This window comes from Hippoglossus stenolepis, chromosome 1, assembly GCF_022539355.2.
Source record: "Hippoglossus stenolepis isolate QCI-W04-F060 chromosome 1, HSTE1.2, whole genome shotgun sequence".
NCBI classification, from domain to species: domain Eukaryota; kingdom Metazoa; phylum Chordata; class Actinopteri; order Pleuronectiformes; family Pleuronectidae; genus Hippoglossus; species Hippoglossus stenolepis.
Window position 1 is genome coordinate 15,704,273 of NC_061483.1, and position 18,827 is coordinate 15,723,099.

Genomic DNA, 18,827 nt, shown 5'->3' on the forward strand with positions numbered 1-18,827 from the left:
GCTTCATTTTTAGACAGTGGGAGGAAGTGGAGACGCGTGGTCCATATTTATTTACAGTCTCTGTCTGCGATCCATGAATTGACGGTCTTCCTGTTTTGAACTCATGCTGTAGGTGTAAACGTACACAGACTATATGTTTATACGTGCATGTGTGTGTGTGCACCTACCTTGAAGTTGTGTCTGTGTGTGCATCCCATTACCTTACTATGTGCACAGATGTGTATGTGCATACTTGTGTTCACTTAACACTTGATCAGAGGTTCATTTGAACTTTGTCCCATATCCACCATTGTTATTCTGATATCATACAACTCTCCATAATTCATCCCATCACTTAACCTCCAACACTTGGATCAGAGAGTTCGCAGCTCTGCAAACAAATCCTATAAATGATCTCATTCATATTCACACAGTTTAAGCTTTATCATCAGAGCTCCTATAAATATCTCCCCCTCTTCTCGTCTTTCATGCTTAGCTGTACATATAGGATTATTCCTCCACACACACACACACACAAAAAAACTCTCTCCTTGTGTTTGTGTTCTTCCATTTCTATCTGATTAGCAGCACACGGCTCTGCAGGGAGCAGATAGTGTCTTCTTCCTCTTCTTCTTCTTCTTCTGCATCCTCTGCATCCTCTCCATCTGAACCCCCACACCACCCATCATTCACTTACACCAGCGAGGTGGGGACCCAACTGAACAGGGAGGTGCGCCAAAGTATAAGATGAGAAAAAAAGATAGGAGGAGTGTGTGGCTCATCCTGCAGCATGAACAAAGGCGTATTGGTGATTTACTGGCTATGCAACAGCCTTGCTGCTGCTGCTGCTGCTGCGGCGGCTGCTGCTGCCAATATGGGCTCAATTGACCAAGGAGAGTGAGTGTTCCCCCCACCTCCGCAGGTCAGGAGTAATGATGGAGGGTGTAGAAGGGTTGAAGGAGGGAGGAGATGAAAGTAAAGGCAAAGGAATGTGGAGAAGGGTGCAGTCACATCTGTAAGTGACACCTGATGGATATATGCCTCTGGAAATGTGTTCCTTACTGGAGCCTGACATGGACAGCACTGCACTTTTTTTATTGTTTTGACTCTCTCCTGCTGGAATGCTGTAGATGCTGCATTTAATGTATTCATGCTTTATGTGATAATTCACAGTCCAGTGGTGACATAGATCCTACAAGATCCAGCAAAGTCAGCCGGCCCTGCAGGAGAAATAGTTTGATGTCATTTTCTCCTGGTGGGAGCAGCACGGTTGGATGATGTATAATGATGCTGCAATCAAACCAGCAACCTGGACAGCACTTAATGGTAACTCAGGCAAAGAAAACACCCAGGAGAGCCTCCCTCTCTCCGCACCCCACTCCTCCTCCTGTAATTGGTCTCCTGTTGTTGCTCCCTGCGGACTCTCAGCACGGTGGCGGCGCCCCCTTGTGGTGGCCAGGAGAAACGCCAGGGATGGAGGGATGGTGGAGAGGGAGGAGAGGAGGTGGAGGGGGGGCTGCGTTTAAAAGCTCCGACTGAGGAGGAGCTGCCCACAGAACCAAGGAGCCTTGAAAAGTTTACATCCAACTGTCAGTTGAAGGAGGAAGAATACAAAAAAAGAGAAGAGATGGCAACTCAGGCCCAGCAGCCGCCACACCTGCACCTGGCTGAGCTCACCGCAGCGCAGTTCATCGACATCTGGAGACACTTCGACGCAGACGGTCAGTGTTCATTAACTGGATTCACTCATTCATGAATGAATTTAGTAAAAAAAATCTAATTTAATGAAAAGAAAAGTCAGCTTTTAATTCCAGGTAGAATTTAATCTATGTTTCTTTCTTTATTATAATAAACCAGTGACGCTCAGCTAATCCAAATGAATACCAACTCTACAGGAAATTGTTTTATGTTTGGTTTTCGGTTTTTTCCCTTAAATTTGTAATACGAATGTGGTAAAAAAAAACTAACAGACATTTATGACAGTTTAATGTTCTTAAAGGTCCTATCAATTATTTTAAATTCTTTAAAATTCTTATTCAAAGAGGCTTCATTGACATGACTGTAATCAAACAGCCCACAGCATTGTCAAGTCCCATCGGACATTGCATTATCCAGGCAGGGTGCTTTCTAATGTATGAACAACAAAATGTATTAATACCATATTTCAAAAACAATAATGTCAACTATATTTGACAAGGTCTCTTCATTGTACTGGAAGGAGATTCATATACATAATGTGTGTGTGTGTGTGTGTGTGTGTGTGTGTGTGTGTGTGTGTGTGTGTGTGTGTGTGCGTGCGTGCGTGTAAAAATCATGTATGTACGAATATATGTGAGAATGAGAGGTGGGGGAGGGAGGGATAAAAAGGGGAGGAGGGGTGAGAGAGAAAAAGTAAGAAGGGGTGTTTGCTGGGAGGAGCTTCTGAATCTGAGAGCTTACTGGGAATGAACTGGTTGGAAGTGTGTGTGTGTGTGTGTGTGTCTATCTATAGTTATGAGGGTTTTGGACATTTTGGCTGGTCCTCACAAATTCAATGGGCTGTTTGAGGGTTAAGACTTGGTTTCAGGGTTAGAGTTAGAGTTAGAGGTTAGGGTTAAGCATTCAGTTGTGATGGTGAAGTTTAGGGTGAGGGGCTAGGGAATGCATTCTGTCAATGGGTGTCCTCACAACTATAGAGAGACGCGTGTGTGTGTGTGTGTGTGTGTGTGTGTGTGTGTGTGTGTGTGTGTGTGTGTGTGTGTGTGTGTGTGTTTGAAGATCCTTTACAACTTGCAATATCATGGTATATGAACATGCTCCAACGTTTAATCCAGTAAAAATATATGACTGATAATAACAAATGCAATTAAAGCATAAAAAGTAAAAGGGGTGTAGGTGGAGCACGTGTGGTTGTTCGTTTATGGATTGTAATTACTGGTGCATTAACCTATATAAGCTGCAGCCATTTACTGTTGGTTTGGGGGTGGAGCTGAACTGGTCTGTTTTTAATGCCATTGGTTACTTGGTTACCTTGAGCTGAAATGATTGGTCAGTTTATCAGGTAGTTGATCGATTATTATATTAAGTAAAAATGCTCGAAATGGTTTTTTTCCAGTTCCCTACATTGAAATATATACAATTTTTATATTTTTATATTGTCCTAATTAAAAGAACATTAACAGAATATTTCAATTGTTGGTTGGACGAAAAATACAAATATAGTGATTTCTTCTTTGGAAATTGTCTACTTTAGTTAATTTTCTCAGACTTTATGTACCAGCCTCTTGAGAAAACAATCAACTGAGTAATCAGATTAATGATGAAAATAACCGTCACTGACAACCCTAATAACACATCATATTTTATTAATGTGATTAAAGCCGAGTTATTAACCACATGTTAAATCCTAATCCGTAGAGTGACTCTATCTGTCAAATCAGTGTAGTGAATCTAGTGAAGTAGAAGTAGTATGAAGGGACTTCAAAATGTACTGAGGGTCAGTAGTCAATAGATGTAGTTAATTACAATGCACACAGCCTTGAAGTCATTATACGTCATCCACTGTCTCAGTACGAGCCACTTCAGCGGTTGTGACTTTTTTATGATCCAATTTCAACTGAAGGATTATTTTCTCCAGCCATTAAGAGAGACAGCTTTGACCTTTACTGTTAAACCCCTTCAAAACACTGTCCTGTAAACTCACTGTGCATTTTCATCAAACAGGATTGTAGGATCCCATATATCTATTACTGCAAAACTACTTATCCCTGCTGCCACAACACAGCAGCACTGCAAACCACAGTTTCCTTCCACCTGTGTCAACGTCAACATGTTTTAACCATGACAACGATGTTTTGAGTCATTTTTGTGCCAACGCATCCAGTTCTTAACCTCGACCACAGCGGTGATAGATATGAAGATGATCACATTCGTCATTTTTGCAACAGTTGCGACAGTTTTGAACGGCCCCTCATAAACAATGTTGTCGTGAGGTGATAGATCAGAAACAATATAGAGGGCAATGATAAATCGCCCTCTTGTTGTATAGTCTGGAGGACATGTTGACTATTCAACTGTCACTTCAGGGGACACACACTTTCTAATACAACATCTTAAACCAGTTACATGTTTGTCTTGATATGTGACGAGGTCATTTCTTCATTGGATTGCAGGGTTCATCAGAGCATTCAGCGGATATTGATTAAACTATAAATCCAGAGAGAGTGTAAATCACCAGCTGGCTTATTGATCCAGAACTTTTCCCACCTGGACCATTCTTATAAACCACAGTCTTCAAGCAGCCCCTCTGCAGAAGTTTGTGTTTTTGCTGCAGCATCAGGCTAATTGTAATGAGGGTGAAAAAAACCCCCAAACCAATCACTTCCTCACTTAGATGATGAATTGTGAGGTGAATTTTGCGTCAGTGACAAAAATGCTTCTTGGGCCCACAACTGGTGAAAAACACTAAAACCTCCCTCCTAAGAGCGATAAAATGATTTAATGTCTGCTGTCATCAGCCTCTGCGCTCCTCCAACCAACGTCATCTTTCATTTCCATCCCTGCACACAAGACAGCCACAGTCCAGATTGTTCTTGCTGAAATTCCTTGATGGTGGAACAAGCTACCAAATGCGATCGGAGCAGGAGCGTCCCACTCTATCTTCAGGAACCTCCTCTAACTTGCACTTACTTCAGTGCACTTCTTCACCTGATCTCCTACATGTAGTACTTAGTGAGCAGATTTAGCTCTTTGTTCAACGTCTTCTACTGACCTTAATCTTTTGGGTTGTCCCTCAGTTGTAAGTCACTTTGGATAAAAGCTTCTCCCAAATGGTTAAAGGTAAATGTAAAACATAAACCATTAGGGTCTGTCTGACGTGTCACTTCCTCCCACCATCCAGAAATCAAACTCAGCTGTCAATCATGATGAGTCACTATGATTTCATTGCATCAAATAACCAAACTAACTTACACTTGAAAAAACATCAGATCTATAAAAAAATGACAGAAACCATCTTTGAGAAAAAATGTGGACATGCACTTCCTCTTTTCAATTTGGCCCCTTGTCCCATCCACTAACATGGAGGAGGAAGGATTTATAACCTTTGCTGCAGCCAGCCACCAGGTGGCGATTGAGACACTTTGGCTTCACTTTTGGGAGCAGTCATTTCCTCCATCTTTATCTAAAGTCTATGATGAAACAAGACACCTCATTACCACTCAGCCAGAGAGAGTGACTGTTAGTCATTTGTATTGTAGAAGACTTTAAAATGGAAACTGACTGATTCAGAGGAACAGAACCTCGGAAGTGATGGCAGAAATGGCCTCACTTCAAGTAGACACACAAGTAAACATGAAATCGTCAATTTAAAAATCTATCGTTGGCAGCAACAGGCTGACCACAGCTGCAGAACAGCAGCGCCCGACTGGACTGGGCCTCCTACTGGCTGCAGTGAGAACTGGGGCCAACAGAAAAAAGATAAAGTTCACAGCATGCTTGACTGAATACAACGAATGAAACATGCTTAAAAGGATCTTGTTGTTTTGAGGCAGCTGGATTTCCATCGAGCGATGGGCAGTTGTGATCCTCAGAGTTTTGGGAGAGAGAGAGAGAGAGAGAGAGAGAGAGAGAGAGAGAGAGAGAGAGAGAGAGCTACATCTGCTCAATGTGCAGTGGTTCGCTCCATGTGGCAGCTGAGATTTGTGCAGCAGCTAAACTCTGGCAGTGAGTCCCAATGAAGTGAGAACACAGTTGCTTATGTGGGCTTTATGACAAGCCAGGGGAATTTAACACAGTCATACTTTTCACTTGCTATTTGTTCTTCTCCCCCTGAGATACTGTGTGCAGCTTTAATCACCTGTTTCCGTCACAGTGTGTATACAATTAGCTAATAGACTCTACCAGAGACACTGGAAATGTCATCAGTATGGTGAAAAGGTTTTTTAATTTAATGAAGGCTATTAATTAATCTGTTGAGACTAACTTGCAGAAGAAAGAATATCTATTACATCAAAATAAAAAAGTAGGACATCACCTCTGGTTTTACAACATTTCATGAAGACTGTTCTGTAAAAGTACAAAGTGAGAATTGAGAGTCAACTGGAGTTTATTCTGGGCCACTCAGAGCAAGATTCATTGTTCTGCCATGTGGCCTCTAGTTATCTGCACTGCAGGTACATAATGCGTTGGAAGTGACCATCATTATTTTGACATTTCAGGGAAATGGAAATGCCACATGCATTCTTGTGTATGCGCCATTTCTGACATGCATTTTTGTCACACTTGATCACACCACTTTGCCGCACTCTGCCCACCCAGCTGAGCCAGCCAAGCAAGGAGGAAGCAAAAAGGAGGAGGCGGCACAGAGCGAGCGCTGCTGAGCGCCTCAGTGGTCACTAAGTAGAAAAAAGGAAAAAAATCTCTCTGTGGACGTTTGCTGGTAAATTTATAAAAATCGTTTGGAAGTAATGAGAGTTTAATAGTCATCTCATAAAAATGAAGGCCCAGATGAATAATTTACTAGAATATTTAATCATTTTAGTGTTGCTCCACAGATGGAAATGTTGACTGAAATAACTCAACAAATAATGGATGGATTCTCATGGAAGTTTTTACTCTTACTCTTGCATTCATGGTCCCCAGAGGATCAATCCTACTGACTTGACTGATCCCCAGGCTTTTACTTTAGTCCCACTATGAGCTTGACATATTTGGCTCTGAGTGAACTATCTTGACATGTGTTGATCTCTGCACTGTAGGTGCTGTAAGAGAAAGATAATCAGTCAGAGCAGATTCTAGTTGTTCATTTCATCTTATTTCTTAATTTATGTACATGAAAAAAAAGACTAGAATTATGTTAAATATTTTGTTGACCTGTGTACTTACATTATCCCAAATTTTTCCAATAATGTTTAAACTCAAATTGCAGATATCCAAGTTTTTATTCACGGTAACAGGACGTTTCATTTTGGTCGCCTTTTAATTGCATCATATCTGTTTTACCCGTGGATTTGTCCGTCTCTGCTGCAACTTCCGAACAAACGCACTGTGCCAGTTTGCCAGTTGACTGGTTTTCCCTTCCACTGTTTGTATTGGTCACTTGTAATGGATCAAGATTATTCATTGCCGTTTGCTGAAATTAAACAAAACTTTGATAAATTACATCATCTATGAATGTGGTCTGTACCTGAGTCGCGAAGATTCAGGAAGATTTTTATGAGCAATGGCAAATGGCTTTACGAAATCATCAAGATAGGTCATTTGTTAATGTTTTGATTGAGAGACCCCTAGTGGACGAAGTTGCATGTTGTACGTTTAAGACTAAACCAATGAGATTTTCGACACCCTTGAATTTTTTTGTAGATGTCATTACTGATCTTAGACTTCAGTGTGAAGTACAACATTTATAATATATGTATAAGTACACTGGTGTTGTTTATTATCGGGTTTATCAAAGAAATAATATTATTAACAATTATAATTATTATCAGTTTTGAATAATACAAGTCAAGTTGAACCTCAGGTTACTATGAGGCTTTGTTGTGTCTGCGTACTTCGTATCCGCACCTGGAGCTCTGTGTCCCTGAGGTAGTTTGTGTTGTCTGAAACGTCGACTCGACCGAGCACAGATGGCGACACGCAGCACCTATCAAATACAATGTGTAAATGAAGCACGGGGAGGATGAAGGATGGGGATGGGGGGAGGTGAGGGAGAAAATGATCAGAAAGGAAAGGAGATGAGAGGATCAGAGATTAAGAGATGAAGCGGGGAGCGGGGTGAATCTCTGCACTTTATTCTGTGCATCTGTGTTTTATTCTGAATTGAAATAACAATTTTATTGATGTTTGTTTTTGCTCGTTAGAAGGCACAAACCCCTCCGATCCTCGCTCGGGCCGCAGACAGATGGGACTCATTCCTATGATTAAAAAGACAATGTCCTGTATTTTACCCTGTTACTTTGCAGGGGAAAAAATGTAAATTATTATAATGAATCATCCCTGGTGCTGTGACTGTCAGGAGAAGGACAAATCCAGACACAGTGAGAATCAGTCTGAATGCCCACCGCCAGAAAACACTAATCCGCCAACACCCAATCTACACTGATTCCAGTCTGGTGTTTTCTCTTCTGCTGCTGCACGTCTCTCTATCTTCACAATCTCTCCACAGCTACGTAAATACCAATTTGGCAAAAGTTATACAAATGTGAATATATAGGAAAGCGGAGGTTTTCAATTTAAAGTTTTGAGTCGTGTAGAGATGACATAACGTGTTAATCTTGGAGTTATTGTGCTCCAGACTTCCCTCAGGATGTGAATTTCTCAGAATAGTTTTGGCCTTCAACACAAACTTCAGGGCTATAAACTAGCTACAGTAAGTACTCAAGCTGATTGAGGCACAGCCGTAACCACAGACGCACCCTGGATACAATCCAACCGAGGGGTTCTGGGAGCGTTCTGGTTCAATCAAACCGAACTTGAGACTGGGCTTAACATTCAAGGTTTGGCGACGGTTTCAAAACGAAGGGACCCCCCGCCTCCATGTGACCTTTAATCTTTCATCCAAATCTTTTTAATCAAACCTCTGAACAGTCAACAAAGTTTCAGACAACTTAAAAGCTTCATAACATAATTTGTGCCAAACTAATCTAGCCCCTCTGCTGCTCCGCAGGAAATGGTTACATCGAAGGGAAGGAGCTGGAGAACTTCTTCAAAGAGCTGGAGTCTGCGAGACGAGGACCAGGCGTGGTGAGCGAAGCACCTCACAGAGAATAGAACAGTCAGAGTCACACAAAGTGACTCGTGTAGGTGACATGAGTGGATATAGAGTCTCTGTCTGTTTGACTTTCACTACAGATTGATCAGTCTGCCTTCATTAAACCATTTAAAGAATAACAGAAAAATACATTGATCACAATTTTCTATATTATACTTCAAAATTGCAATACCAATACTTTTTTAAAATTTGATCTTTTTATTGTGTGTCTATTTTATTGGCTGTTGTGTTCCTTATCTTATTCTCATTTTGTCTGCCTGTCTGGTTTTATTTCTCTTTTGTAAACCACTCTTTTGTAAACCACATTGTAGCATTGAAGAAAGTGCTGTTTAAAGTTATTATTATTATTACTTTGGTGAGATTATATTAAATATAAAATATAAAAAGTGAGTTACTATTGTAAATTATGATAGCCAGTAAATGTAATCTTTATTATATGTTTTAAAATATATTTGTCTGGAATATATAGTATTTAAATGAAAGTATTTAAATTATAGACTGTGTTATCTGAAGTGTCTTTGAATTGTGATGTGATGAACTTGCAGGATCCTTCAAATGCTGCGTTCAAAGAACAGATGAAGGAGTTCATGGCCAATTTTGACAAGAATGCTGATGGGAGGATTGAAATGTCCGAGGTGAGAAGGAATTAAATACATAACTTACGTATCATCACTGTGAATCTATCCAGTAAAGTAGTCAATGCCAAAAAGTCATCTTAAAAATACAGCCACTATTTAAATAATGCCTTGATTTAAAATTGTGTCTTGATCTTCCTCTGTGTAGCTGGCTCAGATTCTGCCCACGGAGGAAAACTTCCTGCTCTGCTTCAGAGAGTTTGTGGGATCCAGCACTCAATTCATGGCTGTAAGTTTGTGTTTATTCACATGTGCATATAATAACTGTGACACCTCATTTATGCATCACAAGTTCTAAATATACAACTCTTAACTCTCTGTACTATGTTAGATCTTCTCTGCCAATTAAGTTCTCACCCTCATCTTCAGTTTAGTAATGGTAAAGAATCCGAGTCCCACAAAATGCCTCAAGTTATCACAGCCATAACAGTTTCCTGTTTCCCTGGTATTTGTTTCGTTTGGAAACAGTCGAGTACAGCTGTAGGTTGTTCATTTATAGAAACGGCACGATGTCAGAGACTCTAACAGTATGAAGATATCACATGTTTAGATTCTCTCCATGTGTTCTGATGAACAGCTGAAAGAAAAAATTCTGACTTAAACTCAAATTCAAGTTCAAATCCATGAATGAGTGTGTCAGTGATGAACGATTTGAATTAAAACCTCAGTTTTAACCAGAAAAGCGTCTAAATACTAAACTTAGTAAAGAAATGAACTCACACTCAATGTTTTACACTGATATCTCACCAACAAAAAACTCCCACCATATTTGACCTGAACTTCTGAATCATTCTTGAAAACCATAAAGAACGACTTCTATCTTCAGTTGCACACGTTGAGATAATTAAAGAGAAAACACTGATGATGATTGAACATCACCACTGGGATTGAAGGTAACACACACACACACACCCACACACACATTTGGTGTAGTGGGGCTGAGGAGGGTTTCCAGTGGTTGGATGCTGCTCTCTGTGTTAAAGCTATTCTCAGACTGCTATACATTATGAATGGAACACAGCTTTCTGCAGGGGAAAGGCAGTAAGTGCTGGAGTAGGTATCCATCTTTGATGAGGACTTTGACTAATTCTATATTTACACAATGTCAGATGACACCATCGTTTCTCTTTACGAAGGTCTTTGTCCTGCTTTGAATTAGAGAAGATCGGTCTTTTGTAAAGTCCAGTGTGTGTTTCTCATTTGTCATTGTGGTTGAAGCAGACCCTTTTCTCCTGAAAGCTTGCGTAACAGCATCACTCTTGTCCTGCAGGCCTGGAGGAGGTATGACACCGACCGCAGTGGATACATCGAATCAAACGAGCTGAAGGTAAAACACGATGAATCAAAGTCTGCAATGAAGTGATTTCATGTAGAGTCGGTGAAAACACGGCTGCTCTGACACAAGTAGACTGAGATATCTGCTGAAGGCTGGACTCTCACTGCTCTTCAGTCTGACCATCATTCTCTGTTTGTGTCATATGTGACATAAAATAAAACCTTAATAATTCAATTTGTATAAAGATGCTGATATCTGACACATTTGTTATTATGATATGTATAAATAGCCTATGTAACTGGTGCTGTGGTGCTACTGAACCTGCACAAGTGCGTAACGCTCGGAAAGTTCTACTCCTTGAAAAGAAAATACTTCACTTTCTTTTACACCCTAAGTTCATGTATAGAGATCAACACCATTCACTTTCTGACCGTGGCGTTTCTCTCTCCTCAGGGTTTCCTGTCAGACCTGCTGAAGAAGGCCAACAGAAGCTACGACGACAAGAAGCTCAAGGAGTACACGCAGACAATCGTGAGCATCGTCAGACGCTGAATACGTTTTTTTGTGTTTGTCTTCTCTCTGCTTTGGCAAAAATCATGACTCAAGACTTTACAAGCAAAAACTTTTCATGAAATCCAACATTTCCTCTGAGTTGATCAATATTCATATAAACTTTAGAGTGACAACTTCATTACCACCCAGAGATGAAGTATATTATATTACATGTACATTATACTGTGTTGTGTTTGAAACTTTAACTTCAGCTGCTGGGATGAGACATGCAGACTCTGACATCATTCAAATTCAAAGAATTAACCAGGACATTTCTGTCTGCGCTCTGCCTTCGTCTTCATATGTTCAAACTTCATCACTTGGCTGCAACACATCACTTCTGCGCCGTAAATTAAATCATTAATTTTAATATCACTCAGACTCCATAACACCCACATTCTAATACACAATACACTTACACGTATTGTAAGTATATTGTGCACACGAGATATCACAATACACGAGATATCACTTCCCATCCATCTGCCGACTGAACACACTGAACCGCTGCTTTTTAATCTGACTTGAATGGATGTGTTTAATGTGTTAGTCCGTGCAGCACATGATCATATTTAGTTACAGATTCCCAGATAAATTCCATGTTAATCCTCTTTCTGTGCAGCTAAGGATGTTTGATCTGAATGGCGATGGTAAGCTGGGCCTCTCTGAGATGGCAAGGTGAGCGTAACTTTGTTGTATTTACTCCTCTATTTATAAATCTAGTTTTTTTCTTTCTTCAAAGGACGGTTAAAACATCAATCTTGTCTCTTTGTTTTACCACAGGCTCTTGCCGGTGCAGGAAAATTTCCTGCTGAAGTTCCAGGTAAGTTTATACCTTCTGTTCCTCCTTGAGCTCAACAAGGAATCATGGGAATATTTGTTTTGGTCAGATTTCAAGTGTCATTCCTCTGATCTACAAATGTCAGACAACAGAGGAGATTTACAATAGCACAATTCAACATTATTGGATTCCGTGCAAGAGGATTATTTGTCATCAAAGTACTGAACGAACATATGGGGCACTGACACAAATGTGTGTTTACTTGTGTTAAGTCCTTAAGGAATTAAATATTATAGTATGACAATTCTTTCACAACACGATGGAATCCAATGTAAATCAACAGCTTTTATGTTTACGTTATGTTAAGAGTCAAATTATTCACATTTAAGTCCTGTTTATTTTTATCCAGGACTTAAATTTGCATCTAAAAATAAAAACAATTTACTGCACATTTCCATGTACATTGCTGTATTTTCTTATCTTGACATTATTGCATTAATGCACAGTAGCCATCGTTTCAAAGCTTTAAACTTCACTATTTGTAGCACAGTGACAATGTTAATTTACATAGATCTCCCACATGCATTTGTCATGAATGTTGCCATATGTACACGCTGGCTCGGTGGAGCAGATCAACAATTCCTTTCTGACAGAGGATTAGTCTGTCTGATCGGGATTAACTCAACTCTAGTCCCAGTTATCATAATCTCCATGGATTAATATCTCTTCTGGATCTGATGGGGCTTTTACTGCTCTCTAAAAATATCCATCAGTTTCTAACAATTTTCACCACTCTCTCTCCCTCTCTCTGTCTCACAGGGCATCAGGCTCACGGTTAAAGAATTTGACTCCCTCTTCGCCTTCTATGACAAGGTGAAAAGTGCATTTCTGTGTGGTATTTGTAATGCATTGTGCACATGTCTACGTGAGTGCGTTGTTCTAAGGTACAGAACATACACAGGAGTCTCATGCCAGTGGCTCTGTGAGGCTGAGGCTAAATGCTCACATCAGTCATCATGGTTACAATTGACATTAAATATCTTCTGTAAATTTCATGGTGTCAAAGGAAAACTCTCTAAATCAGGATTCATCCTCTGGGGACCGTAAATGTCTTTAGAAAATTGAATGGCGATCCATCAAATAGATGTTGAGATCAAACTGGACTAAAGCTCGATCGAACTACAGAAAATTCCACATTTCTACACTTCAGTAGAAACTACACTTCACTACTGACATAAGCCTGACAACACACAAGGATTTATTTGTGATATTTTGGCTTTATAATACTTATATATTTAGATTTCCCACCTCTCGCCCAATCATCCCCCCCCCCTCCTCAAACAATAAGCATTCAAACAAATGGATGAATATTCATGTTCCCTTCAGGATGGATTGTTTACATGTTTATTTTTATTTATATGTTTGGATTATTTTATATTCAATTTCTGCCACCTTAATCTTACACACTGACCCTTTAAAGAAAACCAGTTTCGCCTGTATAATTCAGAGCACCATTGCCCTCTCTCTCTCTCTCTCCAGGACGGTAATGGATATATCGACGAGCAGGAGCTGGATGCTCTGCTGAAGGACCTCTGTGACAAGAACAAAATGGTAATGAAGAGTTTACCCTATTGATTGATCAGTTCAGGTTTCTGTTCTTCTTGCCAAATATAGAGCTGAGATAGAGTAGCTGCCTGCAGTACATGGCCTCTGTACCAGACCAAACTTTGTTCCCAACCGACTGTGACTTTTCTAACCTACGCCGTTCGCATGTGTGCAGGACGTGGGGTCAACAGGAATCGGCGGGTACAAGAAGAGCATCATGGCTCTGTCCGACGGAGGGAAGCTGTACCGTGCCGAGCTGGAGATCGTCCTCTGTAGGGACTCTGAGCTGTGACCTCCCTGCCTAGGAACCTGCTGCCCCCCCTCCACCACCCCTCATCATCGCCTCCTCCTTCCTACCTCCTGATGTAACCTGGTGCATGTGTGACCTCTAACCTCGCTTCACCACTTAGAGTGCTCCTGAAAGCACAAAGTGTTCTGCTGACTCTGCTGTTTTAGCTTTGTACCCCTCTGAGTTGTTTCTTGATTTTACCTTTACATGCATAGTGAGATAGCCATAGAGGAATATACTGTGTATTTATTTATTTATTTGACTTGTTTTGAATATGTATTTGTATTTTTGCATACGTGTCATATATATATCTTCCTCTCCCGCCCAATTTAAAATGGAAACTTTTGTTCAGTAGTATTTATTTGATTTATTTCTATTAAATTTAACATGGACTTAATTAGTTTGATGAGGCTTGAACTGCTCTATTAAAGATATTACTGACAGATAAATAAATATACCATGACAATGTTTGCCCCATTTATTCACTTGCATGAAAAAGGTGTATCTCCATCTCAATGATGCTCTGCTACACATCAGGGTGATAATTTCACTGTTGCTACAGAGAAAGGTTTGTTTGGAGTTTTCTCTCAGCGGTGCATAAAAGAAAAGTATTTCCTCCCCTCTCAGAGCATCGTGCAGCTCCAGTGAAGATTAAAGCTCCGGTACAGATGCCCAGAGCAAGAGCGTTCTCTGGAGAGTGCTCCACCTTCACTTTCTAATCTCCCGGTAAAAAGAACAGTAGAAAAAGCTTGTGCTGCTCCATTTTTCATGGAGGCGAAAAGTCTGGAAAAGCCTCCGTGGCACTTTGAGAAGAAGTGAGCAGAGTGGGACACGCAGAGAGGCCAAGGACAACAAAAATACAGTAGAAGGACTGCAACTCTACAAATCTGCCATAATGCAGCGTGAAAAAATACAACTCGGCAAACAATGATTTGCAGTTAAATAATTGAAATGTGTCTGTATCGTAAAAATGTATCTGAGCCTGAACACCTCATCCCACAAGCATATTTTATAATGAGTCTGCCTCATAAAGTGTTAATAACAGCATATCTTTAGTTTAACGTTCACCATTGACCAAAATATGACGTCATAGTATACTTTGTATCTTTCTATAGGACACAGTGCACACACCCCCATATTTCAGCATTATGTCCACCTTCCATAAATTAACCATCAGCTCTGTCATGTTTAATTTACTTCAGTATCTTTTAAAGCACACCCCCTCACACACAACATCGCAACTACACACACACATACACACACACCCAAACTGTCATACACAAAAACAATACTGCGCTCACCACTTCATGCCCAATGCTCAGTGTTTTACACATGTGGGCATACAAATTCTCACACGCACGTACACACGAGCACACAGTGAAACACTGCGCTGAGCCGTTAACTGCTGACGAGCAGGAAAAAGAGACTTATATCCGCTCTGATTCCTTCACACACATCAGTCCCATTCTGGGAGAGAATGAGACAAGAGACCAAAACAGACAGATGAGATTCCCTCTGTTATTTACCCTGTGTACAGCTGTGCACAAACACAAACGCACACACACACACACACACACACACACACACACACACACACACACACACACACAGAGGATGGTAGACACATTTCCTTTACTTCTTCATGTGACTGTTATTCATTTAAAGGCAGATATTGTGTCGACATTCTCACACATTTCCAGATATTAGACAATGGACGTCACCGTTTCACTGTTAAAATGTCACCGAGGTTCCAACTGCACTGAAACTATTCAGAGGTAACAATCGTTTTTTTTGCACACGACTCAAAAGATGCCTTGATGCTCGTCTTTTGTTGTTATTATCTTTATCTCCTATTCACCACATCCTACTTTGTTTGATAAAGACTATGGGAGATTTTCACGGCTGTCTTTTTTTTTAAAGATATGAATGTTGTTTAGGGAATTTCTGTTGCCCTAGAAAATCTCTAAAAATATTAGGGATATTTTTGGATCTTACTCTTGGGGGGAAAAGAATACGTGAAGCATAATGCAGCGCTAATTAAGCACTGAATGAAATATAAAATCCACATTAACGTGGGATTCTGGTTGTTACAGAATGCTGCTGCTCAGCTTAACACAGATGTGGGCTCATACTATTGTTACAGTACAATTCATCATTCTTAATAAATCATCTGTGTTTCTCTAAGTAAAACATTAATTATGATCTTATGTGCAGCTTAATGTCCCTGAGGTGTGATCAAACTCATAATTACATAAAAATGTCATTAGAGAATTAACATAGAAGTAATTGTTCTTAAAGGCCGCACACACCTCCACAAGAGTTTCCTGTTATTGGGACTGATCTCTGATCACGTTGAGGTCGACTTGGGGACAGTAAGTTTTGTCTTTGTTCTAATAGAGGTGTTCTAATTCGGTCCCCAACAGGTACAGATGCCAGTATGGGTCTTTTTCATCAAAGATGTTTTCACATGTCACAGTTAGAAAGGTACAGGTATACATAATACAATTAAAGATGGATACAGTCCATTTAGCTGCATCAGTTTCAGGGTCCTAGTATTGTGCATTGATCATTGTCACACTGTCATGACTCATTGGGACACTTTTAACACTCGATAAAAGAAGTTAATGTTATATTATTGCTAATATATGTGCTTTTACTCTATAAAACATCAAAATCTCCACTTGAAAGGGGCCAGTCCAAATAAGAACTCTGTGTGCTGAGTTTAAAAGGAAACACCATTCACCGGCAGATTAGTCTCAATGTGAAACAAAAAACAACACAATTTATGAAGACATTCACCCTTGCAACAACTTTGCACTAATTTGGTTTCCTGGGCATCTATTATTCCTGTTAAAATCAAACACATGCACCAGATGTTCTCTGTAATAAAACACAAACACACACTGCAGGGCAGCCGGTCTGCAGTGCTGAACCACGGGAGTTTAACAAACATTTCAGGATTTCCCCGTACCTCAGATATGATCCTGATGAATTATTAATGTTTTATTTCAGCTTCTTTGTCGTTATGGAATTATTGTTTTAATCTTCTGTCTTTTTTCCCTATTGCTTTTGTTTCCTGTGAAATCTATTAGCACACAAAAGACCAAAACTGGAAATGAATGCAAATCAAATCCCTTGAATCAAATTAAAAGTTATTTTTGTTTAGACTCACAGCCTTGTTGTAAGTGATTATATGAAATACGACTTAGTGTCTAATGGTTCGTTTCTGGTTCTTGATACTTCACATCATTCCATCACCACAGCAGTGTAACCTCACAGCAGTGACTGGAGATGTGCTGAATTGTATGTGTTAGAATATAAAATGCGTAAAAAAAAACAGGCTTAAACTTAATAAACTCAATAAGTTTTGGAGTCAATTTTATAGGAAACACCAACAATGATACTGTGCACGCTCATATATTCTGTACAATGGGGCTTATAAGAAGCTAAACTAAGCTGTGAAACGTCAGTCAGTATTACAGTCACTGACACTTCTCTCTGATCGGTTTCCATTATTCTTTCTCTGCTGCACTTTCGTCTTGACGCTCCCTTCAGCTACGTGCTGTTTGCTCCACACGTCCTCCAGCTCCTACTTCTCTTCATCATGAGATATTTAACTGTCGATTTAACTGTCGTCAGTTTGTGTCCATCAAGTGTTTTGAGGACAGTGTAGAATGATTTTAGTTCAGTTTTGAGGTCATGATTTGCAAGTACATAATAAACCTTTAGAAAAAAACTATTTTATACAAGGACATGCATATACTGTGTTACAAACCTACAGCTACAACCTTTACTAATAAGGAAACAAAAGTGAAAACCGTGCACACTGCAAATGAATAAGCAATAGAGAATGTGGATAAATGGCTATTTTAGAACACTGGATGTGTTGCTGGGTTCTCTCTGACATGATGGGTATGTTGGAAATATCCATTCTCTATCTGCACCACACACTTGCAGCCTCACATACAAGCCCAAAACACTTCCCGTCCTGTGTGCCAGTTGTTGTTTGCACAGTTGCAGGGAACTGTTTCATGCACTTCCAGGCTCTAGCGTCTCATGTCCCTCGAGGATCCTTCTGCACAGACTGAGTGACAGTGAAGCTGCTGTTCACACAAACTGACAACACAGAACGTGAAAGCCAGCCTGGCATCTTCCCTTAATATGGCACATGTTACAGTATGACCTGAGGATCAGAGAAAAAAAAGCACACTTGAGTATTATGCTGCGAGATTGGGTGAAGAGAAATATAGAGGAATATTTTATATTATAACAAAGTGATCCACATTTTAAGTGGCTGAGACTATTTCTGTAATTGCAATGTTTTAAGGTTGGTTTACCACCATGTGTCCAAAACAAATTCTCATTCTTCACCTCATTTTTAAGTAAAATTGTAGCTGCTGCGCAAGAAGCAGTGAGTGTGGTGAGATTTGTGCAGTGAAATGTGGAGAAGGCCACCATCTGGTGGAAGGATGGAGGTAACAGTACTCAGACAGAAAGTTAATCAGTGACAGTTATTTTTAATTGTCATTAAATCAAAAACAATACAGTCTTTTTTGTGTGCAATTGGGCAGGTACCAATTAGCATTCAATTTTCAGTGATCTGTAAAAATCAACTTGTTCACAGACACTCTGATCTGTTAAATATGACCTGAGATGTCCTGTTGGACATGTTGCTAAATTGGACAGTCAGTACCGTGACTAGAAAAGCTTCTACAATGACCTGGATAAATTCACCAGCAGATAAACACGCAAATAGCTGCTGCTGGAAAAAAAATGATGCAATGTCTTTTGTATTACACTGTCCTCAAGTGGACAAATTGAGTTACTGCGGAATGCTGCTGCAGGAAATATGTATTATTTGAGACCATAACCATAAAGGTTGTGTTGATGATTTCAACGCTTGGACAGTAAACATCCAGCAGAGGATGACGATAAACATCTCTACAAACTAAGAATAA

The 18,827-nt window shown here is 40.0% G+C and overlaps 1 protein-coding gene across 1 annotated transcript; it reads left to right on the forward strand.

Moving 5' to 3' along the window:
* Positions 1-1,368: 1,368 nt before the first annotated feature.
* LOC118112878 (calretinin) lies at positions 1,369-14,335 on the forward strand (the record flags this gene model as incomplete). The annotated part of the gene is given in 12 exon segments (XM_035162426.2): positions 1,369-1,410; positions 1,412-1,700; positions 8,627-8,703; positions 9,277-9,366; positions 9,515-9,595; positions 10,637-10,693; positions 11,096-11,173; positions 11,817-11,872; positions 11,978-12,017; positions 12,795-12,848; positions 13,515-13,586; positions 13,756-14,335. Coding segments are annotated over 12 exon segments (1,053 nt in total), but the record flags the coding sequence as incomplete, so codon positions are not given.
* Positions 14,336-18,827: the final 4,492 nt, after the last annotated feature.